Consider the following 26,031-nt stretch of genomic DNA (forward strand, 5'->3'; position numbering starts at 1 on the left):
ATTGCTTGAAGCTCCATCCGTGAACAATGACCAAACTTGCCCTTGTTCCGGAGGTGCTTGAGGTTGTTGTTCGATTAAACATTCTTGTTCTTTGTGCTGTGGGACTTCTGTGACGAAGTCCGCCAGCACTTGCCCTTTGATTGTTGGTCTTGGTTTATACTCTATCGAGTGTTCTCCCAATTTAATGGCCCATTTTTCCAGTCGCCCAGATAATTCGGGTTTACTTAATACGTTCTTGAGCTTGTATCCAGTTAACACATTGATGGGATGACCCTAGAAATATCTGCGGAGCCGACGGGCTGCGCACACTAATGCCAAGACCAACTTTTCCAACATCGAATATCTTGTTTCTGGGTCTGACAATGTTCTACTGACGTAATAGATCGGAGTTTGAACATTTTTCCTATCCGTTAGTAAAACAGCCCCCACGGCAATGTCAGACGCCGGCAAATATAGTGTTAATGGTTCACCCGCGTGAGGAGCTGTTAACGTGGGTAATTACATTAAACACTTCTTGACTTCCTGGAATGCTTGTTCAGCTTCCAGAGTCCATCTAAATTGTGCCTTTTTGAGACAGTTCCTTAATGTTGAGATGAACGGGTAAGATTTAGCAGCGTGGTTTGCCAGGAACCTGTTTAACGCTACCAATCTATCGTTAAGTGTTTGAACTTCTTTGAGGGATGCGGGAGATGGCATGCGAGCTACTGCTTGTATCTTGTCCAAATTAGCCTTAAAACCCATGCTCGTCACGATTACCCCGAGGAACTTTCCTTCCTCCATTCCGAAGGAGCATTTTGCTGGATTCAGCTTCATATTGATGCTTCTCAAAGTTTCAAAAGTTTCCTCTATGTCTCTCAACATTTGATCCTCTTCAGTGCTTTTGATCACCAAATCATCCATATAGACTTCAAGATTTCGACTTATTTGACCTTTGAAGGCCTGATCTATCAGTCTTTGGTATGTGGCACCCGCATTCTTTAACCCGAAAGGCATCATTCTGTAACAGAATGTTCCTTGGTCAATGCAGAACGCTGTCTTAACCTCATCACCGGCTGCCATATAAATCTGTTGATAACCTTTATAGGCATCGAGAAAGCACTTGAATTTGAATGGAGCCACAACATCTACTTTCAAGTCGATATCTGGAAGTGGGTAAAACTCTTTTGGACATGCCTTGTTTAGATCTTTGTAATCTATACGTTCCGTTGCTTTTCGGGACCATTACCGGGTTGGCTACCCACGTCTGATATTTGATTTCTCGTATGATACCGGCATGGAGAAGATCTTGTACCTGCTCGTTCATGGCTTTTGTTTGTTCCGGACCCATCTTTCGTTTCTTTTGCACTATCGGGGTGATCAACGGATTCACCTTTAATTTGTGCTCTGAAAATGCTCCGCGGGACACCTGTCATGTCCGCGGGCTGCCATGCGAAAATGTCTATATTTTTGGTCAATAATTGCTTCAAAAAGGTTTAGACGATTTCAGAAATAGCCGGACCGATTATCACAGTTTTATCAGGAAATTTCTTGTTAAGAACCCATTTCTCTGGTTCAGTTCTCTGGGTTTGTTTTGGGATCTTGCTTGGTTTTGAACTGTCTGTTGTGAAGAAATGACGGTTGACATGAATTATTTCTACGCCGGTGCGGGTCGGAACCCCTACTGCCCCGTGAGCTCTGGACGGATGAGCATTGAAGTCGCCAATTGCTTCTCGTCCGAGAATAATGCCATGTTTGGAAGTTGCCGGTAAGACTAAAAATTCGAATTCCTCAGTTTTGAATGGACCCCGTCACTAAGTGTGACCGGGAATGTAATGACACCCTGCGGGTTCATTATCCCCCCCCCCCCCCAATCCAGAAACAGGGGCATGAATCGGCCTTAACCTTTCTTTATCATCTTCCTCAAGTTGTTCGAAGCACTGTTCGTACATGATGTCAGATGTACTACCAGTGTCGAAGAACACATATTGCGATCGATAATGTCCGAATAAAGCAGTAATTATCAAAGGATTCTTATTGCACCGTCCTCCCCTGATATGTGGAAAAATGACTTGTTCATTCTTCCATTCCTCATCCGCAAACTCTTTCCTCCTACTACTACTGATCTTTTGTCCTCCCTGAATCATGTGGACGTTCAAATCTTTTATTTGCCTTTTGGCCGGGCCTTGGTTATCCTTTACGGGAGGTTTACCAGTCCCTGGTCTTACACTTTTGACCAAATGATCCAACTTTCCGTTCTTTACAGCTGCCTCGATTTCATTCCTTAGGGCTACACATTTGTTCGTGTTGTGCCCTATGTCATTGTGATACGTGCAATGTTTCTTATTATCGAGGAACGACTTCCTCGGTAATGGTTGTGGTTTGCGGAAGGTCAAATTCTCAGTTGTGAGGATTTCTGAAGGAGTTTTTGACAGCTGCGTCCAACTGTTGTTGGACGATCGTGCTGGAAAGTTACGCTTGTTCTTGTTGCCAATCAACGATCTCGCATCGAACTGCTTCGGTTGTTCTGTGGTCGGTTGCAGCCTTGACCAGATTGTTCCTTTAGCTTGTTTATTTGGTCTTGGAGTCTGGAACTCGACCCTTGGTAATTGCTTCTGGCTGCTGGACCCCAATGTTTTTTCAGTTCTTGCAAACAACTTAGCTGTTGTCATGATTTCATCCCAGGACTCGGGCATTCCGTCTTTTCCGGTTAGTGTGCGGATCAAGGCGTCACTATGGACATTTTGGCGGAATGCTCCCCGTAGCATATCTTCACTAACCCCTCCAATGTTAAGGCTCTCGTTATTAAAACGAGTAATGAAGTCCTCAATGGATTCATTATTTCGCCTTTCAACATCCAATATTTCCGAAGGATCGCGTGTATGCTTTCTTTGTTGGTTGTTGGGAGAATTTTGCTACAAAATCCTTTCAACTTTTAATCTGTCCGCATGGTAATTTTTCAAACCATTCTTGTAACGATTCCGGCAGAATCAGGTATACCCTAACCGGAATATACTATTTATGTGTTATTTAATAATGAATATATGAATTATAATGTGTTTATACGAGTATGTATGATTCACAGTACGGATTATACTCGATTATACAGTTAATCGTATTGGAAATACGATCAACCGATTAACGGTTATTGAAGCCCGAACGAATCGGGGATACATTATAGACGAGATATATCATAGTGATGTTTACGAAGTATTAAAGCTTCGGGATAAGTGAATTAAAGCAAAGAAAAAGAATTTCGATTTAATGGTACGTCGGTACGTTAAACGAAACCTTTAATACCAAACCAAGCAAGAGGCGATCGATCAAGCCGAAAAAGATGCGCAATTATTAATAATATGATGTTTTAAGTCAATGAAAGTCATGGTTTAAGTTTTTGAAGTTTTTAAATTGGTTTTATATAAATTTCATTTTTTAGCCGAAAAACTACCGTTTTAACCTCGTTTTAAGCCGAATTAAACATTTAACCGAAAAACGAACTGAACCAAATTATCCAAACATTATCCAGATCTCTGATATCCAAACTAGTGGCTAGAAATGGAGAGGTGGGTCCCACCCCACCCCCCATTCATTTCCGATCGGATAAGGGGTTCCAACCCCCTTACTTATCATTTTTTTTACATCAAAACATTGAACAAACTTCACTTTCTCTCAAATTCATGACCTAAAAACCGAGAGTTTTAGCAAGAAAAACAAGGTAACGATCAAGTTATTCACGTGTTCATCTTCGTTTCTTGAGTTTATTTGCAAGAAAATGAGGTTTCAAAGATGAAAACCGATTCTTGCATGATCAAGTGATGCATACGGGTTATAGAAGGGATCTTGGTCCAAGAAAGGAGTTACACGAACCAAAAACGAATTTTTACGGTTAAATCTTTGTTTTTAAATCATAACCGAAACCATGAAAGAAATGGCTTGATTGTGGGTGTAACTTGCTTGGTGTGGTGTTATTGTGCTTGTAGGTGTTGTATCTAGTTGATAGCAAGGGCTAGAAAGCGAGATCCTTACGGTTTGAAGCTAGAAACACAAGGTAGTTCGGTTTTTGTATAATGTTTGAGATTTGGACAGATTGTGATGTGTTGAGAGTTAGGTCATGAAATTTTACAGAGGTGTTAGATATATGAAAATATGAGTTTTGTGAATTTTTGGTAATATTTGGACAAAGGATGAATATTTGGTGAATTTAATGCTCGGTTTTGGCCAAAAATGGTGAAAAATAGTTAAATATCATGAAAAATTCTGGAAAATTCCAGATAAGCTTTTTATAACATGTATAAGTCACACACAAAATTTTAGGTCAGTTGAAGAAGTCTATGTAGGCTTTTCGGTTAAACCGTTCTATTTCTAGCTCGGTTTTGGTAAAAAGGGCATATAAAAAAAGATTTTGGTTCTGGAAATATTACAGTGGACTAAGGGGACTGCAGGGGTCATCCAGGAAAAATTTGGGATTTTTCTAAGATCGTTTGGTATTTACGACATATTTAGTGTTTTAATGGTGTTTAAAAATAGATAAATAAATTTTAAATATAAAAATTAATTCTGGAAATATTTTTATAAAATTCCCCACTGTCAAAAAGTGATTTGTGCAAAATTTTAAGATCTGGGATTAAACGGATAATTATTGGTGCAAAAACAAACTTTTAAAGCTTAAAACGCGTAAACCGGTAAAGTTCGCATAAGCGAGCTGACTGGTGTATAAAAACCCTAAAAATGAATCATTTTCATATAATTGAGTTAAAAAAGTAAAAATAAATCATCCGAAAATAATTCGGATGATTTGGGTACCTTTTACCCGATTTAACAGTTTCCGGTACACTAATGACGGAAACGGGTCCCGCGGCCAAACGGGGCGTCTAAACCGAGCTCTAAATTCACAACCATAATTAAATTATCAGTCAACAACTATTTTCGGGTCGTGTGTGACCAAACTCATTTTTTTGAAACGTAAAAACGGATAACCGTGCTAGGCATGCAAAACGGGAAAAACGACTAATAGTAATTTTGACTAGTGAACTCTAAACGATATCACAATCTGAGTCCGGAGAAGTGTTTCTGGGTTAACATTACCCCCGGAACGAGTACCGTACGGGGTTAACAATGTTCCCAGACGCACCGGTTAACACGGTTAAAGTTATATTAATAGTGATTGTATAGTAACGAACTTAGGGATCGTATTACAGATCCGGACTAGTAGCTGGTATACTGTGTTACTTAATTGCTTACGACAAGGTGAGTTTCACGAGCCCCTTTTTCCTGAATTGTTTTTAAATATTTTCCCGGGGCGGAAAGCATGTTGTTACTAAAATGTTTAAGTACATACTGAGCGTATGGATTTGCGTGTATTTATATATGTTTTATTGTACGGGAATCGTACGGAAATGTACTAAGATGGTAATTGTCTGAGTTACTAACATTGTAAGGCCCCGCAACACGAGTGATTAACTGAAAGCCGGTAGAGTGTGGAAAGTACTATTGGTCCGGCAAACCCAACTGGTCCGGAATGGATTTGCTGATGTTTCCCAGCCAGTTGCACATGTCTATTTTGGGTGTTATATATACTTTGCTATGTAATGTTAGGCATAGCGGTTTGGGGCAGGTTCGTGGGCGGAGTATGCCACAGGGTTGTGTGTGATAGTCAGAGGTTTCACTTGTGGGCTCAGCATAATTACATCGATAATATATGATTATTATAATGATTTGTCACTGTTTATTTAAATTAGTGAAACTCACCAACTATTCGTAGTTGACCCGTTTTCTTTCCATGCTTTCTAGGTACTCCCAAACTGGAATAAGTGCTACATACTTGATGATGCGTGCTTTTTGTGGAAGCTTAGTGATCATTTTGTATTAATTATGTTAATGTAATGTTGGTAAAACTTATGTGCTCTCGCCTAGACGGTAACTAAACTCGGAACAATGTAATATGATGTAAATTAATGTAGTGGTGTTTTCTTTATAAGCAATGCTGTTGATATCAGATGTGTCTGTTGCATCCCGTTTACGTTTCCGCTGCGGTTACGGGGTGTTACAATTCTCGCGCCACTCCAGTGAATGTTAGTGCAAACATGTGGCACAAATATGGAAGAGTCCAACCACTGACTCCTCCAACTGCTTCACACCTCAGCAAATGATCACTAGGATCCGTCATTCCACTATATGTTCCAACGGATGTTGGGATTTTTGCGTTTATCGGGAATGGAGCCATCGCGATGCCGAAATGAACTTCGATTTTTCTGCGAAGGATTCCGGACGGTATGGTTTAAGAAAATCATGTTCAGCACTACTATAGTATTCCGCATGGTGGACAACCGATCGCGGGTAACTAGCCCCTCCATATGAAGGAAGATGGCTATCCCCGCTATAATAACTACCGTCCGGGTGATAGGTTGAATCATATCCATCCAGTTCGTCCTCATAGGATGGTACCCGCATATCTATACGGGGGCGAGGACGTAACCTCCGGATGTCACATAGGTTTTGCTCTGGTGGCTGACTATACTGAATGTGACTTCCCCGTATGGGTGGGGGACTGATCTCCTAGGAGAGTCATTATACGTCAGGGGACGAGCGTGAAAACGCTCGTTCCGTACCCTTCGCTCGTACTCAGCTTTCAGATTATCTTGTTGGATACGGAGCCACTCATCCGGAGAAAAAATTGCATTGGATCTGGAGTTATGACGTTGACCTCTTCTTGGGGTGAAGTCCCCGGAATTCTCTTCCAAGCCTAACTCTGAATGAGTTCGATTGGCATCTCTCTTAATTCGTTCCAGATCTCCGAGATTGGAACCCCCTGGGGCTGTAACACGCCCCAAGTCAGTAGTTGGTGTGACAACATTTCCAGTGTCGACCGGGGTAACACCTTCTTGTTGAGCAAACAATCCCTGAGCCGTCGAACCACCCTAGGAAAAACCTCCAGGGTTGACGGCATTGATTCTTGTGATAGGAGTCGAAGTTCGAGCAAACACAGACGTTGTTCCTTCACGTGTTTCAAGGTTGAGACCACGTGAAGGCTGTGCCTGGCTCTCCGTCGGCCCTTTAGGTAACTGATTCATATCGTAAAGAAGACGGAAAAAATTTCTTGCAGTTCTAACAAAAGCACGGATGGCGCCAATGAAGAAACACGGATCTACTCCCCTGAACGGGTCCTAGATCCAATGAGTCAACAGGGTAGGATACGGTTAACTGCCAATACGATATGAACTCAATTGACCAAAGTCCAGTGATGAAGACCTGCAAAACAGACACCGTGAGCTCCGTACGAGAAGGACAAGAGGGGGGTCTTCCCGTAACCACCCTCCAGCGTGAGAATAAGTACAGTTCTGACGAAGATAATGCACTTAAGTAAATAGTGATAGTACAGTGGGAGTGAATGAATACCTCATGATGATTGAGAGGGTATTTATAGCTGAAGGGTGTAGGGAAGTAATTGGGCCAGCTGTCCTTTTAGAAAATGCTCTTATAACCGCCTGGACACGTGTCCTCATGTGATAGGCTCAGTCTATACGTTGCTTCTGCATATATAACAACCTGGACACGCGTCCTTCTGATATTGGTTAATGCGTAACATTGGCCATGTGCGCGGTTATAACGGCCTTGCCAGGTGTCACTAGCTAATTGGCCGAGGGATCACGTATTGCCCAAGAAAGCATCTTGGCAAATCTTCTAGAAGGTAATTAGTTATTGACAGCTGTCCCGGAGCATTACCTCGTGGTCCTTTATGCGGAAAGGTGTTCCTTCTTGTGGATGACTTTTGAGGGTGTCAGGATGCTCCCGCATGTGCCATGAGGGTGTTTCTTCCTCAGATGATCTATGCGGATGTATTAAAATTAAAAAAATAAATACAAAAAAAATACATAAAACTTAAAAAAAACACACAAATAATAAAAATAAATTATAATAAAAAAACACACCACAACAAAATACATATAAAAATACAAATAAAAAAACTAATCTATTTGTCTTCATCTTCGTCCCAGTCCTCGTCTTCGTCATCCTCTCCGTCCTCATCTTCGTCCTCAACGGGACGATTATCCCACACATGTTGAACCAAATCCGCCTTTAGTTGGTTATGTATATCACTTGATGTGAGCTGACGAATGTTATACGTTCGTTGGTCTTGGGTTGGTTCAGGGAACTGTTCTGGAACGCTTCCTGGTATATAGTGTTGACATATTTCTTTTCCCTCGTCTTTTAAATCATATTATGCAATATGATACACGTATACATGGCATCGCTCATTTTTGCCAACGTCCATACACGACAAGGGTTTTTCACATAATGCCAACGTTTTTTTAGAACCCCAAAACACCTCTCGATATCCTTTCTCGCGAACTCTTGCTTCTTCTTAAAATAATCATTTTTTTCTTCTATAGGGTCTTGAAACGTCTTAACGATGATCGAGTACTCTGGATATATCTCATCTCCCAAATAGTATCCGTGACGATAGAAGGTATCGTTGGTATAAAACGGTAAGACCGGTATGCTACGGCTGATGTAATACTCTAACACGGGTGACGCGTTGAGAACGTTTATGTCGTTGTTGGACCCGACTGAGCCGAAGTAGGCTGACCACATCCAGAGGTCGTGTGAACAAATGGCTTGAAGACTAACCGTTGGCACTCCATGGTCACCACGAGTGTATTGACCTCGCCATGCGGTTGGACAGTTGGCCCACTCCCAATGCATGCAATCTATACTCCCGATCATGCCTGGAAAAGAATGTTTGCTTTCGAGTACATCATATATGCGAGTCAGGTCGTTTGAAGTAGGAATCCTCAGATAACGACGAGAGTATAATTGTATTATCCCTATACAAATAAATTATTAAAAAATATTTATATTAAAAACAATAGTTAATACAAACAATTTAAATTTTACCGATGCAAAAATTCTCCAACGCATCTCTCGTTGTTTCCTCAGCCATCTTTAAATACTCGTCATTGATATCGGTCGTGTTGCCGTATGCGAGGATGTGTAGAGCCGAAGTACACTTTTGGATGGCGGAGAATCCTAAATATCCTCTTGCGTCGGGTTTCTGTTGAAAATACTCATACTCCCGCTCCATATCTCTAACGATGCGCAAAAATAAACGCTTGGACATCCGAAAACGACGTCGAAACATAGCGTCGTTAAATGTAGATGTGTCGTTGAAGTAGTCCTTCATCAAACGAGTGTTCGCTTGCGTACGATCCCGAAGGATATATGACCGTCTACGTGGTGCCGTAGACGGAGCAGAGCCGGACACCATGTTATTGGCGACGGCCCGAACCGCGTTCGTGACCTCTAAATGCTCTTCCGCCACTTGTCGATGAATCTGATGAATTCTTCGACTCTCGTTGATTAATTGATCCCAAATCTCGGCAGAGTTCGTGGAATCCGGGGAACTCATTGAGTTTGAAGAAGTATGAAAATAATAAAAATGATTGGTATTTTTATGTTTTGGTTTGTGTATGATATGGTGAAAATGGTTTAATTGGTTTGATATTTATATTAAGTTTTTAATTTAATTTTTTTTATATAGCCGTTACCCTCCCAACGGTAACATTATTATTATTATATTATTATTTCCAACACTCACCGGCGACAAGTAAACCCCGCCCCCGTCTCAAATCGCCCAAAAATCGTCGGAGGTGGGGGTGGTATTCTAGCCCTTTTGCGCCCAAAAATCGCCTAAACCGACGCCCACTACACATGGCCTTAAGAAAAGCAATATGCTACTTAAAAGAACATAAACATACCATTCCTACTCTAGTCAACTAGACACCTAATTACCTAAACCAATTTGAATTCATGATCTCATATGTTCAAACAAAACACCCAAATTTGTCACTTTTCTCTCTTTTCATCCTTAGCCCTGCTTGCGGTGCGCACATATGATGTATATATGTGTGAACCCTCGGGTGGGCAAAAGTGAAATTGCACTAATTTTGACGTTATTTTACTAATCTCGTGAAAATAACGTTAAAAGTGACGGACGGTTAATCAGGCATCATGTAGTGGCGTTGATAGCTGAAAGATAAGGGTACATGCACCGATCAGCTGGTGTCCCGATGATTGAGTGCTATGTGCCTTACGTCCAAGGCTTGATGCAAAACTACTATCGAGCTGGGGGTCTCACCGGAAGCAGCCTCTCTATCCCTATGGGGTAAAGGTAATGCTGCCTACATTTTACCCTCCTCAGATCCTACCATAGCTTTGCTATTGGTGGGATATACTGAGTACGATGATGATGATCTCTCTTTTCATCTTCATTCCACCATTATTATTATTTTATGCAAATTAAAATCCAACCTGCCTCTAGTCTACCTAAACCACTAATCTCACACATGTCACAATCGAGTCTAACTCAAAAGTCAATCATACTTTTCCTTTGCAACGACTAAAATCATTCTTCTCCTCAATTCAATTCAAATCACACCTTACTTAATTATCAAAATTCAATCTTTCCAAGAAACATCATAATTTCATTTCTTCTTCTTACGGACTAATGAAGCTTCTGATACCATCTCACCCTTCTCCAACCGGAACCCGTTCTGGGTTTTCTTCTCCGGCCACTTTCCGAGATGGGTTTCGCCGAAAAATAGTCCCCCGGCGTCGGAAATTGGCGGCGGTGATAAGGTTTTTGTGGCGGTTGGGAAGTCTGTTGAAAAGGCGGTATCTTTGTTTCATTGGACTTTTAGGAGGTTTAGAGATCAAGAAATTTGCATACTTCATGTTCACCAACCTTCGCCCTTGATTCCAACACTTTGTGAGTTTGTCTAATTGCTTTTTAGATTCATAATTTGTTTATGTTTTTGTATTAGTTGACCGGTAGCAAACTGATATGATTTCAGCATATGTTAGTAAATTTTGCTTTATGTTGGTGTATACTGTAACATGTAACAAAATTTATCATTAGATTATAAAAAAAGTTCAGAAGTTTGTTTTGATTTTGAGGTTGAAAATAGTCTGTTTGACTTCAAAAGTCAAATTGCAGTTTTCATACTATAGTCAGTTAGTGCTTCTTAATGTTAATGTTTTACCTGTAAATGAGACATTGTAACCAAACATATAGCGTTCATAACAAAAAAAAGAGAGTATATTTTGCACAACACTTCATGGGTCAAAGAAATATTTTATCTGCAAAAAGCCTTTAAATTTATTAGAACAGGTTTGACCAAGTGTAATCAGTCTTTTAATAACATGATCTTGAAGAGTGGTTAGATTGTTTAATCATTACAGATGAACATCTTGTATCATCTCTAACCAATCATGATATTTAAAGCGCACGAAAAGATCAAAAGACAAGGTTAGTTGACTTAAAATAACCAAAAAAACACTCCAAGCAATACACAGTAAGGTGATCTATGTTATTTTAGAGCATAAAGAAAATCAAGTTGATCTTGTTAAATGAAACATAGTGAGATCACAGAGACATGGAATGTTTCTTTGTTTCCTATTGAATAATTATGTTGGTATTTATACGGGAGTAAATTAGTTGCACTAGCTAGTATTATGTTATGGCAGCTAAATGACAACAATATGACAGCTATGCTATATTAGTAACAGTTTAATATTACTATTCTCAAGTTGGAGCAAAAGCGATAATAATCTCCAACATCTAACAATAAAATCTATTTGTTATTTATGTAGTGGCATCTGCAAGTTGATGTTGAGTTATGATACGCACAGGTAGATCCATGTAAGATTGTGTTCCACAACATGGTCTCTAATTAAGTGACAATCAGCTTCAATGTGTTTGGTTGTCTCATGGAAGACTTAATCTACTATGAGGATCTGGTTTTGCATCCTTATAAACCACACTTAGGAATCACATTAAGGACATACTTTCGTTGGTATGAAATGTAATTAGACAGTTACTTCTTAATCATAAAAATACTTGCACAAATAGCTATATAAAATACGAATTGAAGATGTCGCAAATTAGTAACCTAAAATTGAGACTGTAGGAGTTGTTCTGATTATGAAACCCTAAGGCTATCATCTCGAGTGATGATAATGTCGTCCACATAGACTACAAGAAGGATTTGTCGCTTTAGGTGACTTCTAAAGAATACTAAATCATCTCGGGACCCACAAGCCATGCGAAAGTCTCTTAAGAATGTCAGTAAGTCATTCAACCATGCTCTAGGAGACTGGTTGAGACCATATAATGAGTGTCTTTATAACATCCGGCCCCTCGTATCAATAGTGACTTTCCAGGAGGTCACCCATGTTGGTACTACTCTAACCTTTGCAAGCTTGACTGTGGAGTTTTCATCTTCTTCGCAGCCAATGCCCAAAACGCGTTAGTAATATTCGAGGCAGGGCAGGACATTTCTTATGAATCGAGAATCTCTCCGGTCCACGACCGATGTAGGATTTGCCTAGGGTGATACAGTGTCAGTCGGCATAATTTTGATGTCCGATCATCAAGGATGCCATTTAGGATGGCATTCTTGAAATCTAACTGACGGAGGAGAAAGGGTGGACTGTGGACCGGTGCTACTACGGATTAACTATCCGGCGAGGTTCAGGCCACCATGGCTTTGATACCATGCAGTCACATAGGGATGAACATTTTTGTGTCTTCAATTGCATAGGTAACGACTTAACGTGTCTCTATACAAAAGTAAAATAGCTATATTTACACCTAGAAATCTGCTATAATAGCTAAATGGCAACTAAACAATACTCTTAATGCACATATCATATGATTTATGGTTTCTAAATGCAGTGGGAAAACTACCAGCAACTCAAGCAAACCCTGATGTTGCGTCTGCATATAGAAGAGAGGAGAGAGACGAGATGGAGAAGCTTCTACTTGAATACATGAACCTTTGCTCTCGTTCAAAGGTTTATTTTCAGCCATTTAATAGATCATCTGTTTTAGACTTCTAGAAAGTAACAAATTAGTAATATACTTAATTGGCAAACTTTTGTGTGTAGGTTAAAGCATATGTTGTGACTACCGAAAATGATCAAGTCCGTAAAGGAATTATGGATCTGGTTAACAAATATCGGGTGCAGAAGCTAGTTATGGGAGCCGCCCCGGAAAAGTAAGCGTCCTATTATTTTTAAAAATATTTGAAAATAAAAGTAACAGAAAAGTATTGCATACAGTTGGATGAAGGTGAAGAAAAAACCGAGCAAATCAAGTTATGCTGCCAAAAATGCTCCGCCGTTTTGTCAAATATGGCTGGTCAACAAAGGTCAGCTGCTATTCACCCGAGAACCAGCTATTGACTATGATCCGCCATCATCAACCCATCAAGATTCCAGCGTGTTAAGGACACAATCGTTACGTTATCCAACCATTGAAAGGGAAGTACAGCAAGTTTACCACCGGTCCAGCTCAAGCACAAGTTTTATTCCAGGAAGTACAAGCATGACAAGGAGTGTACAGTCGAACACTTCTTCAGAATCCGGGTATTCATCTGAACATGATCTGAAAGTTGAAGAAGAAAGCTTATGCAAGCAGCTGGAAGGAGTCAACTTGGAAGTTGAAGCTACCAAGAATGAAGCGTTTCAAGAACTCTTAAAGCGGAAAAGATTAGAATCACACGCTTTGGAGGCGAACAACAAGGTGGGATTTCATATTTTTATATTTGTTTGACTCATGAAGTCAAACAAAGTACTCTTCAAATTCCAATATGAAACAAGTTAAGTTAACAGTTTCCACAAAAGAAATGACAAGTGTAAATCTCACAAAATATTACTGATGAAAAAAAAGTTGAATTAAGTTTACATAACAAGTTTTAACAAGATTTTGGGATTTGAAATGCAATATGTTTGACTTCAGAAGTCAACCTTTTCTTTGACTTTACCAGGCCTATGAATCTGCTCATGGGAGTCAAATGCATACCGTTTGACTCCTGAAGTCAACAAACTCTTCTTCAAGTTTCAGTATGAAACGAATTATTCAACCGTTTTTAAATAAGAAACGACAAGTGTAAATCTTACAAATATTAAAGATGGGAAACTTTTAAATTAAGTTTACATAACAAGTTTAAAAAAGAATTTAGATTCAAAATATAATAAAATGACTTCAAAATTTCACTTTTTCTTTGACTTCTTTAGGTGAAGGCCTATGAATCCGCTCATGCTCAAGAAGTCGAGTTAAGAAAAGCATCTGAGGATAAACTAAACGCTGCAAGACAAGAAAATGAGCAACTCATGGAACAAAAGGAATCAACATTAAAAGAATTGCATAAGTTGATGACAAACATAGCAATCTTAGAGAATCAAGTACACGAAGCAAACCGTAGACGTGAAGAATCATGTGAAGAACTTAACTTATCGAAGCATCTGTTGCAACTTTAAAGATTGAAAAACTAGCGGTTCAAAGACAACGGTTTGAAGCCACAAACTGGCTCGACAGGTGGAAGGTTCGGGGACAAGCGGGAAGTGTATCGTGTACAACATTGAGAGTGACCGAGTTTTCATTGGTGGATTTGGAAACCGCAACGTGTGGATTCTCGGAGAGCTTCAAGATCGGGTATGAAAGTTTTGGTTGTTCTTTGTATAAAGGCGAAATGTTGAATAGAACAGTCATGATAAAGAAACTGCATACAAATAATTTGCAAGCTCAACAAGAGTTCCAAGAAGAGGTTAATCTCTCTCTCTCTCTCTGACACACACACGCACATGTAGGAGTGTGCATGGGTCGATTTTGAACTCATAACCAGACCAAAAACTGAAAATTCAATTTCTGGGTTTTTGCAAACCGTTTAGTTTCAGTTTTTGGTTTTCGCAACAGGTTGCCAGTTAGGCTTGAAATTTTTGAACCAAAAAACGAGACTCGTGATAATGAATTTGGGCTTGAAAGTTGAAACATTGGTTTTAATTTTTTTCTTTTAATAATAGATTAATTGATTATTACACGTGTGGGCCTTAAATTTGTGGGCTACACCATTTTTTATTTTTATAAATTACTTAACATTTAAAAATAAAAATTACCATCCACTAATTCAATAATAAATGCCGGTTCTTACGGTTTTTATGTGTTAGGTTTCGGTTTTTTGTGTTTTGTCATTTGTGCTTGAAAATTTTGGTCCGAAAAGAAAAATGACCCAAAATAATGAATTTGGGCCAAGAATTTGGTTTTAAAATTTTTAGGTGATTAATTGATTGAGTTTGGTTATTTTAGTTCCGTTATGTCTATTATTTCTGTTACAAACCGAGTTCTGTTTGCATCACGCAGGTTCAGCTGGTTGGGAAACTACAACATAAGCATATACTAAGTTTAATTGGTGTATGTCACGAAGCCCAAGCGCTTGTTTACGTGTACACACCAACGACCCTCGAGAGTCACTTTTCTCATAAACACAACTCTATTTCCACGTCCTGGAAAACCCGAACCCGAATCATATCCGAAATTGCAAACGCCCTTTTGTTCTTGCACGGTACTAGACCCGAAAAGCTGCTACACGGGAATTTAAGCCCTGAAAACATTGTTCTCGATTCTGAACTCTGCAGTAAACTATGCAATTTCCGAGTCTCCAAATTGGTCAACAAGGAAACATTTCGGTGTCGTAACTTTCGCCAGTATTCTAAACCGTCTTCTAACGGAGCGTTTTTGTTTACGGATCCTGATTTTCTTCAAACGGGAGATTTGACAGCTAAATCTGATGTTTACTCTTTTGGGATGATTATTTTGTGGTTAATCACAGGTAGTCGGTCAGCTGGGTTAGCTAATCAATCTTCTTTGATGTATTTCATTGTCCACAAACCTCAAATTTAATCATGTAACCAAGAAATATACCCAAATCTTTTATTGATGAATAACTTCATGTTTACATGTTTTAATTTACCATAAAAAACTTGACCATCATGTATCAAGGTTATTGACTATCATTGGAGTTGTTATCTTGGTAGAATCAATCGAGAGATCTGAGAGGTTGCGTACGGTTTAGACTTTATAATGCGTTGAACGTGAACTTTTTATTTCAATTTGCAGAAAAAAAATATATAATTTTTGGATCAGACTTGTGTTGAAATAGAGACTAAATTTGCAATTCGCACTTGTATTTGCAAGAAAGAATAAAAATACTATTTAAGTAATGTAAGAGTTGAAATAAACTGATTTGTATTGCAATCAATGACTTAAAGATTTGGATTTCATATGAAAATAATATTTAGATCTTGAAACCAACCAAATCAAACAAAATATGATTGCTTTATTCTAATTTGGTTCCAAGTCTTTTGCATTAGTTTGATCTGGCTCCAACCTTTTTGCGTGTTTGATAAACTAGAGAATAATATCAATTGACCCTTATATATGCTTAGAATAAACAATTTAATGTTAAGGTTAACTTTATTTGAATGTGAATAGATGCTCTATATGTGATATTAATTTCTTTATGAAGAAAAGTTTGTATTGTTTACTTAAAAAAGGGCTGGAAGTGGTTTTGTTTTTCTCTTAGATTTTTGTAGCTTTAAATTAGTTTATAAATTTTATAGGGGCCCTTGAAAACATTATAAAAACAAGGAACAAAGAAACACCATAAGACCATCCAAAGTTTTAGATATTTTGGAGTTAATTTTGAGTTTATATAAATTAGATATAACGATTTAAATATTAATGTTAAGAAAAACGAAAATATAATGAGCCGTGATGTGATAAATCAAGTCAAAAAAAGTTATAAATTCAGAGTGGGAGATATACGTATTCAACATAATACAAGTTAAGAGAATCAACTACTAGACTCGAACATGGGTTTTTAATCTTTAAATATGTATGATCAAGATATATACCCTCTTTGAAATTCAGCTTGTAACATGAATAAGTTCAAGTTTCAAGCTAAACATCTAGATAGTATTTATTGTTCACTAGCTTCTTCCTGATTTCTCATTTTACATTCAACGTAGATACACACTTCATTCTAGCATTGACGAAGACACGTTAGTTATGATTACAATATTATCAAGCAAATATGTACAAGAATATTTGATGTCTAGTATGACAGTTTCAAATTATGAAGCATCATATTTTTGTCCATATGTAATACGGTATAATGCATATAAAATGTACGATATTCTTAAATAAAAACTAATCCACATGATACACAATATCTAAGTTTCTACAATTTGTTTCAATTGAAGCATCATACGATACACAAAAACTATACGGTAACTCACTTGAGAATATTTTAACTCCTTTTCATCAACTCTAGGCGTTTGTGTTTCATTTAACTATGATAATTCGTTCATCAAGTTTGAATGGAAACGCTTGGATGACATCAATTTACTTAGGGGTATTGAATAGTTACAGGTAAACAATTTGCGTAGGATACGACAATCACAACCTTGCCCAATATATTTGCGGCTCATACTATTTGTTGGCCATAATTCATAAACTCTGATCCCACACAAACATAGTGAATATCTTTATATAAATAATAATAATAATTAATTATTATTATTATTATTATTATTATTATTATTATTATTATTATACTTGTATCTTTCTCTTGTTTGAGACAAGGCGTAAATAAATAAGTATTTTCTAGTGTGAAAGATAAGTTGTTAATAAAGATTATCTAGATATGTAGGTACAAAAAAAGAAGAAAGAAAAGGAAAAGTTTCAGCCGTAGTAAAGCTCATCTTTTTGCAGTAGGATTAACGAGAGCAAAAAACGTTTAGCTAATGTAATAAATAGAGGATTATTTTTCTGAAGACTCTACTCCTTTTAGTAATATATAAAATATTAGGGTCATAACTCATTTATGTACGGATAGACATATTGCAACCCTCAAGTAAAAAACAATTACAAATAATGAAAAAACTAGTATATTTAAATATAAAGAAGCAACAAAAAAAAAAGAAGAAACTAAATTTAGTACCGGGTTTGATAGCCTCCTACTAATTCTTTTTATTTAAATCTAATAAATTATTTGAAAAATGATTTGTTGAACATTACACAACACACTTGCCATAAAATGTATAGAGTAAGGCGGGTCTGCAAATCGGAAACGAGAAAGGGACGGTGATGTGGCACCCTTTTCTTGTGGTGAACACCACACCACAGTCGGGTTCAGGGAAAGGAAGAGTAGGCAATGAGTCACAGGGGAGGCTCGGAGGGTGTGCGAGTCACACCATCAGCCGGGGCACATAAGTTTCAGGGGCACAAACGTTTTTATACATATTACATATATATGTTTTTTTGTTATTAAAAATAAGGTTATTTGCAATGGTTTATGAAATAATTACATGCTCAGAATGGTTTCTGCTTATAATAAATCGTCGAGAAAAGTTTTATGTATATACATTAGCGAATAGAAAATTTTCGTTAAGGGCTACGGGCCTTTCTAATTTTGGCTCGATTGAGATATTTAAATTCTCGGAAACGGCCATACAAGGAGAACACAAGTCAATTAAACTGCTTGTTTGTGAGATATAGAAGTGAGAGAAAGGATGGAGTAGAGGCTTGGTGAAATGGCTAGGCTTTCTGCCGTTCTGGCATTGAACAACGCCCCCACTATGAAGAAGGAAACGGTGAGGTGTTGGGAGCGGGACGACTCCGTCTAGTCTTAATATAGGTTTAGTTTATACCTCTGTCATAGTCGGAAACTTCTATGTTTTACTTAAATAAAGTTTTAAAATAATCATAAATTATCGAACAATTGATGCATATGGTAAAAATAAAATCTAGTCGGTGTTCATAAAAAAAGGGAAATAAACATTAAAGGTCTTTATTTTAGAAAGTCAACCATGAAACATACTTTGACTTTTCCTCACCGGCTCACCATGTTTTTCATCCACGCGGTTTGTTTGACTAAATGTTATACCAAATCAAAGTTATTTACCCTAAATAGGAAATTGATTTCATCACACGTTTTCAAAATCTTGACAGTTGAAAACAACATGCATTGATATCATTTATCCAACACATTCTAGGACTTTGACCGGAAGGAACCTACGTGTTTTGTCTTTAAATAATCAAAGACTTTAGAATCGAAACTCTCATTTGCTTTTGAATCATATGCAACCAACTTCAAGTATGTATCCGGTTTTGTTTATACAAGTTTACAAGCCACGCAACTAATATAATTTTATAAATATATTAAAGAAAAGCAAAAAATAACTTGATGATTAAAATTTAAAAATAAATTGAAGAAATTTCAATTATGAAACAAAATCCGTGTTGTAAGAAACGTCATTTATTAGAATATTTGCAATTCTGGCATGACAGTTTCATATTTGCAATTTTAACATGGAACATGTATACAAGTTCTAAGCACATATAGAAAAATTGAACACAAGTAGAGTTTGTATCTAGCTATTTATGTAACAAAAACCGTTTTATTTTGGATTTCTATGTTTATAGTCGTGTCGTGTCGTGTCTTGTCTTTATACACATGATCTCCATATCCTTCCTTCAAGCGAAATCACAATGATCGAAATATCGTCATGGTAACGCCTTCGATCCCCCTGTGGTATTTCCAACAACTCATGGAAATCCATACCTATCAAAACCGAAAAACATAAGATATATAAACATATTTAAACCATACGAATTCACTTTTTTAAGAAGTTTTTCCAAAGCCGTTACAGGTTTTTTATTATTCTATAATAGTTTTTTTTAAGTTGAGATTGTTACCTGCTTTCTTAGCTGCACGGAGAAGAACTTCTTCTACTAAATGCTTAGCAGGATCGCCTTCAGGTGACCATTGAATAAAACGCTCGACTTCAGAAACCGCCTCCTCGTTAGTGAAGTATTGGTAAAGCCCGTCTGAGGATAATATCAAGAACCGATCTCTCGGGCCCAGTCTGTGATGGTGAAGGTACGGGTGGCAGTTTATGTATGGCCCGTTTCCTACATAATCGATCCTAAACGCTTCTAGTAACGCATTGTTCCATATCGGCTGCACAAGTAATAAAAGTTAAGATTTTTGTACCAAACAATGTTTTAGTTGTGAATAAAATTATAATAGTATGAATGTCAACGCGAAAGCCAACAACTCGAAAAATCGAAAGTCAACTTGCTCAAGAATATTCAATCTCCCATTGATTCCAACACATGAGAATCTACTTTTATCAAAGAACTAAAAGGAATCAATCCCAATTTGCTTTTCTTAACATTATCAAAGAACTAAAAGGAATCAATCCCAATTTGCTTTTCTTAACATCAACCAGATTGATCAAATCTTTTATAATAACTACCTGTTTAAGAAAACCAGCCCCGAAAGCTCGTGTGATCTTTAACGACCCTTTGACACGATCATTCATCACAGCGCACGCATCATCAGGGTGTTCTCTCTTTATTCTTTCAACTTCCTGCACAAATTTAATAAACTTAACTTGAGAAAACAACATTTGGAAGGCTAATAAAACTTGATTGAAATTATTTTGTTTGATTTTACCTCATGAATGGATGTACTATGATCTATACAAAGCTGACAAGCAGTTAAACATGGATCTGTATCCGTATTATCCGCATCAAAAACCTCAAGGTCATACCATGTTTCTTCATTAATCTTCTCTAAATCTTGTCTCCAAATATCGGGCTCAGATTTTTTACCCAAAACCGCTCGACTATCACCAACATTTATCACATAAACATCCTCCCCTTTCATTAACATAACAAGAACACAAGAACCCATCAAAGCAAGTTCAGGATTTTCATAAAGCATCTGGTCTGCAATATCCAAATAAGCCTCTTCCGTCTTCTCTAGCCCTTTAGCAAGCGCTTTCAATACATCCGAATGATTAACTGACTTCGACCCGTTTGAGTTAACTTGTTCCTGTAACCTTCTTTCAAGTTCTAGTCTCTCCCGATTGAATTCGCACTTCCATCTTTTGTAATTCGCCCGGTTTCTAACTTTACTCCTCTTTTTCCTTAAATTTGTTTCAAGATCATTATTAGCACATGGATAACTTTCCTGCTTATGAATATAACTCGGTAACGGGTTGTTTAAACTTTGATCATTAATATTAGACTCCACAACATCTAAGGGTTGCTCAGGATTCGAATTCGATGAATCGGTCTGATCATCCCATAATAATCCTTTGAGTTCCTTATGAACAGCTGCATACAAATTAGACAACAGAAAATCAGGCGCATCCGGACCGCTAAATCCACCATAAATCCCAACAAACACCCAACCGTGCTCTTCCGAAACAACGACATGCACTCTATCTTCCCCTGCTTTCCCTTGAGCCCATTGAAGATTCTGACTCTGATTCAAACAATCATCATCATCCAAAAAACTACCTTCACTGCTCAAATTAAGACTACTAATAGTCAATTCATTTTGTTTCTCGTTAACCCAATCATGATGATCTTTCAAACTACCCGCGTTTTTATTACCGAGGCAACGCTCGAGTGCGGCCTAAACGTCCGGGAAATCGCCCGTTGGATAACCTTGATCAAGTTCCGTTTTCTTGATCTGGGTTTGAAAGCTACCCCATGGGAATAGCTTCTTTGGAACTGATCGAGGGGACCAGAAAAAAGCGGGCTCGATTGAAAACATCTCTCAATCGGGCCTGACATAAACCCTCGATCAATTGGGCCCGAATAAATACTATTATTCGGGCCCTGCAACCCCTGCAAAGGACCTGAGTTCACGCAGGTCCTTGGCAGGGGACCTAACTCAGGTCCTTGGCAGGGGTTGCAGAGGAATTGATGCAAAATTAGTGGAGCTCTCGAAACTCGAGCTTTTATCATTAATATTATATGAGTATACATCAAGGAATGATGTGGATAGTGGGGTGGAGGTGTGAAGAGGTAGGTCCCAGCAGGGCCCAGTTGGTCCCGCAAGACTCACCTTGAACAGGGACGTCTGCGCAAAGGCCATCTGCTCCCGCAGGACCCACCATGCTCAGAGAACCTTACGCGCAGTACGCAAGCTGTACACGCAGGGAAAGCCTCCCAATGGTGAAGTACCCCGCCTGTTCCCGCAGTTGCGGATACAAGCCATCAGGGAAGGCTACCCGCAGACAGCAGGGCTACACGCACAAGACAATAGATACTTCAGTAGTCACATGAAGGAATGAGCAAGGCGGGAACAATCCCGCCAAAATGAGCCAGTCCGTATGATTCTGAAAGATCTTCTGTACTATACCTACCAAGGTATGGATATGACAGACAATCTGACCAGAACAGCCCATGAGCCAATCACAGGGTGACAGCTCACCGACAACAGTACGAGGAGGAGCACCCTCTAGTACTGTTTGTCACTATTATCCGCTGCCTACTCACCAACCCTTACTGTGGGGCATGCGCAGCCTACAGTTGGTGGAATAGTGTTACTGTTGGCCGTAACCTATTCACCAACCAGCATGGCCTGCGTACAATCCACAGTAGGTGGGACGTGCATAATCTACAGTTGGTGGAATAGTGCAGCCGACTTTGTTACTGTCGCCCGTAACCTACCCACCAACCAGTATGGCCTGTGCATAGTCCACTGTTGGTAGAACAGGAATACTATTCAGCCGGCTGTACCTTCTAGGAAACCTACCTTCGGCTATAAATACTCCAACATCTTGGAATGGTAAGATCATCTGCTATCCTGTTATCTAGCAATCTCTTAATATACACTTATATTCAGAGCAATCTAGTCTGATTCTCACGCCGGAGGGTGGTCACAAGGAGGAACCCCCCCTTCTCAGTGACGAGCTTACGGTGTTTGTTTTGCAGGTCCCCTGAAGAACAACCGTCTCTGTTGGACCTCATTCACGTGGGAAACATTACTTAACCCCCAGATTATCTATAATCTGCACCGGGTCACCTAGTGTTTCTTCATTGGTGCCATCCGTGCATAAAAGCTAGAACTAATTTAGTTTTTTCAAATTTTCTGAAGAAATGGTTAACGTTACTCCTGTCCAAAGGCCAGTAACCGACCAAGAAACCCCGGTAACAACCCCAGCAACTGGGGGGAACACCGGCGGTTATACAATCCTTACGAACACTACCCTGACTACTCAAGCCGGGGCAAGTGCAGTAAATATTCCACTGGGGTTCACCGATACCCAGCTGGAAAAACGAACGAGGGTCCCTCGCCAAACACTAGATCAAGTGAAGGCGTGGGCCGAAGCACGTCAGAAAGAGTTCCAAGCTGAATTGGACGAACGCTTGCGTTCAGTTCAACAGGCTGACGAATTCGGCAGTACTCGCCAACACCTCATTATGAACAGCGAGGGCGAGTACTCAGACGACGAGAGGGAGGAGTCCGATACCGACGCAAACCCTCGCCATAAGGCGAAAGGGAAGCGTAAGGAAACGGACTCCCAGCCAAAAAGGAATTTTGGGGAAGCCTTTAAACCAACAAATGCGAAGAGAAACCCGCGTGACTTCTCCAAAACCTTTAGACCAACTGCTACGAATGCAGGAAAGTCAAAATTTGCAAGGGATATTGCGGAAGCAATCGCCCCGAGAAGTGCCAAACAAATGTCCAACATTGGCACTTATGATGGTCTATCCGACCCAGACGACCATTTGAACAGGTTCATTGCGGGGGCTACCGTCAGTAACTGGACGGAACCCACGTGGTGTTACATGTTCCAGATGACTCTGGTCGGAGCAGCCAGGGCATGGTTCGATCGTTTACCGGTCCACCACATATATGACTGGGCGGACTTTCAGAACAAGTTCAGCCAGCACTTCAGCCAGCAGAGGAAGTATACTGAAGAGCAGTGGACGATCCTCAACTGCGTTAGAGAGGAGGATGAATCTTTACTAGACTTCATCACCCGCTTCAACTCCAAGAAGCTGAGTCTGGGCAACATAAGTGAAGATCTTGTTCGCGCCGCTTTCATCCAGGGCGCCGAGTACCCAGAACTTATCCGCACATTGACGGGTAAGGACGGCATGCCATCCACATGGGATGCCATCATGACGGCAGCCAAGCGCTTCGCCGAGACGGAGAAGCAGCTGGGAAGAGATCTTCCCCAGAGTACACACCTCTACACGCAGAGGACAAGGGAGAACAACGTTAGGATCGCCCGGCAGAACAAAAAGAGGCGGCTAGGTATTTGGCAGTCAAGGGTAAACTTTGACACCTCATCCAGCTCTCGCCCTCTTGTTGGCGGAAGGGACAACACACACCCTTCAAACAGAAAACACCGGTGGACGCCACTCACCAAGAGCGTCACGGAGATATTTGCCACGGAAAAATTGCCATGGCCAAAAGCCCCATTGATCCGGCAGAAACCTAATGCGGATCAAAGCAAATCCTGTGATTTCCACGGGACAAAGGGTCATGGTACTGAAGAGTGCACATCCCTGAAGGATATTGTTGAGACATTTGTCAAGGATGGAAGACTTGCACATCTCGTGGCATCAATCAAGAAGGGAGGAAGGAATGACAACCGGTACAGAGGTAACGGACGAAAGCCCGTCGACATCAGCATCAACATGGTCCATGGCAAGGTCAGAGGAAGAAAAAGACGAGTGACAGAACCATGCGCGTGGAAGGAAGCTGAGGTGCGCTTCCCGCGAGTGCCAGGAGGCCCCAGCAAAGAAGGCCCCATCGTCATCAAAAGCCAGCTGGGGCATTACATCACTTCCCGCACTCTTGCTGACAACGGCGCTTCGACGACAGTGATGAACAGGCAGTTCTTTGACAAGCTGGATGATGAAGACAAAGAACGCTTGGAAACGGTCTACGCTTCAATGGAAGGGTTTGACGGCAGCACAGAAACCCCACTGGGTATCCTATCTTTCCCCGTTACTCTTACCGATGGGAATCATTCACGCACAGAAGACGTGGATTTTGTCGTGATGAGAAAGCCACACCACACGTACGACATCCTATTCGGAAGAGACGGGATGGCAAGATTCAACGCCGTGGTATCTTCAGTCCACGGCATGATGGGATGGCCAACAGCTGAGGGTGTAGCGATGATCACTGGCATTCCCCAGGTATGCATCGCATCTGTCTCATCTAAACCCAAACCAAAAATGGCTAAACCAACCATCACCGAACCGGAAAAATGGGCCTTCAATGGCAAATACCCCGACCAGGCCGTTACCATTGGACCAACAATCGTTGATCCCACCCGCACCTTACTCAAACGCTTACTGCAGAAAAACGCTGACATCTTTACGTGGGCACCAGCTGACATGACTGGTGTACCCCGAAGTAAGGCGAAGCATAAGCTCAAGTGCGATCCGGCTGTTACGCGAGTCGTACAAAAGCGCAGAGTAATGGGGCCTGAACAAACTAACGCGTGTAGAACCCAAGTCAAGGAACTCCTTGACGCGGGCATCGTACGCGTCAGTAGATATCAAACATGGGTTGCAAATCCCGTAATGGTACCGAAGAATGACAAACAATGGCGCATGTGCATAGATTTCAAAGATTTGAACAAAGCATGCCCCAAAGATTGTTATCCGTTACCAGAAATTGATCTTAAAGTGGATTCGTTGGCACCATTTCGCCTTAAATGCTTCTTGGATGCGTATAAGGGGTACCATCAAATCCACATGGCCGTAGATGACCAGGACAAAACCGCATTTCGGACGCCCGATGGTACATTTTGTTATAAAATGATGTCGTTCGGACTTAAGAATGCAGGGTCCACGTACCAACGACTGATGGACAAAGAGTTTCATGCCCAAATCGGGAGAAACTTGGAAGTCTATATGGATGATTTGGTCATCAAAAGCCCCGAGCCAGAAGCGATGTTGAAAGACATTGAAGAAACTTTCAACACGCTCAGAAAGATAAACATGAAGCTCAACCCGAGCAAGTGTTCATTTGGGATGGAAGAAGGGAAGTTCTTGGGAGTCATTGTTACTAAAGATGGCTTCAGAGCGAACCCTGAAAAGGTCGAAGCCATTGTTAAAATGGAATCACCTACCACCATCAAACAGGCTCAGACACTGAATGGACGATTAGTCGCACTTAATCGCTTTTTGGCAAACCATGCGGATAAGTCGTTTCCTTTCGTGTCAACATTGAGAAACTGCTTAAAGAAAACGCACTTCCGCTGGACACCAGAAGCGGAAGCAGCTTTTCAGGAGATTCGGTCACGCCTGATCGAACTCCCAACACTTACAGCACCACAAGCGGGAGAGGAGTTAATCCTATACCTTTCCGCAACAGATAGAGCAAC

General features: G+C 40.0%; 1 protein-coding gene and 1 pseudogene across 1 annotated transcript; one reads left to right on the forward strand and one right to left on the reverse strand.

Moving 5' to 3' along the window:
• The first annotated feature begins 10,295 nt into the window (after nt 1-10,295).
• On the forward strand, nt 10,296-15,715 carry LOC143590434 (U-box domain-containing protein 33-like; annotated as a pseudogene).
• Nucleotides 15,716-19,107: 3,392 nt separating this feature from the next.
• On the reverse strand, nt 19,108-21,466 carry LOC143590435 (putative protein phosphatase 2C 4). The gene is made up of 5 exons (XM_077070919.1): nt 21,380-21,466; nt 20,337-21,305; nt 20,137-20,250; nt 19,574-19,838; nt 19,108-19,439 (listed from the first exon to the last, which is right to left on the reverse strand). The coding sequence occupies exons 1-5, from the start codon at nt 21,464-21,466 to the stop codon at nt 19,324-19,326; spliced, it is 1,551 nt and encodes a 516-aa protein (XP_076927034.1). The 3' UTR covers nt 19,108-19,323.
• Between the last annotated feature and the right edge of the window lie 4,565 nt (nt 21,467-26,031).

The sequence above is a fragment of the Bidens hawaiensis genome, unplaced genomic scaffold, assembly GCF_021521415.1.
Source record: "Bidens hawaiensis isolate Kalapana, Puna unplaced genomic scaffold, B.hawaiensis_p1.1 tig00038572_1, whole genome shotgun sequence".
Lineage (NCBI taxonomy): Eukaryota > Viridiplantae > Streptophyta > Magnoliopsida > Asterales > Asteraceae > Bidens > Bidens hawaiensis.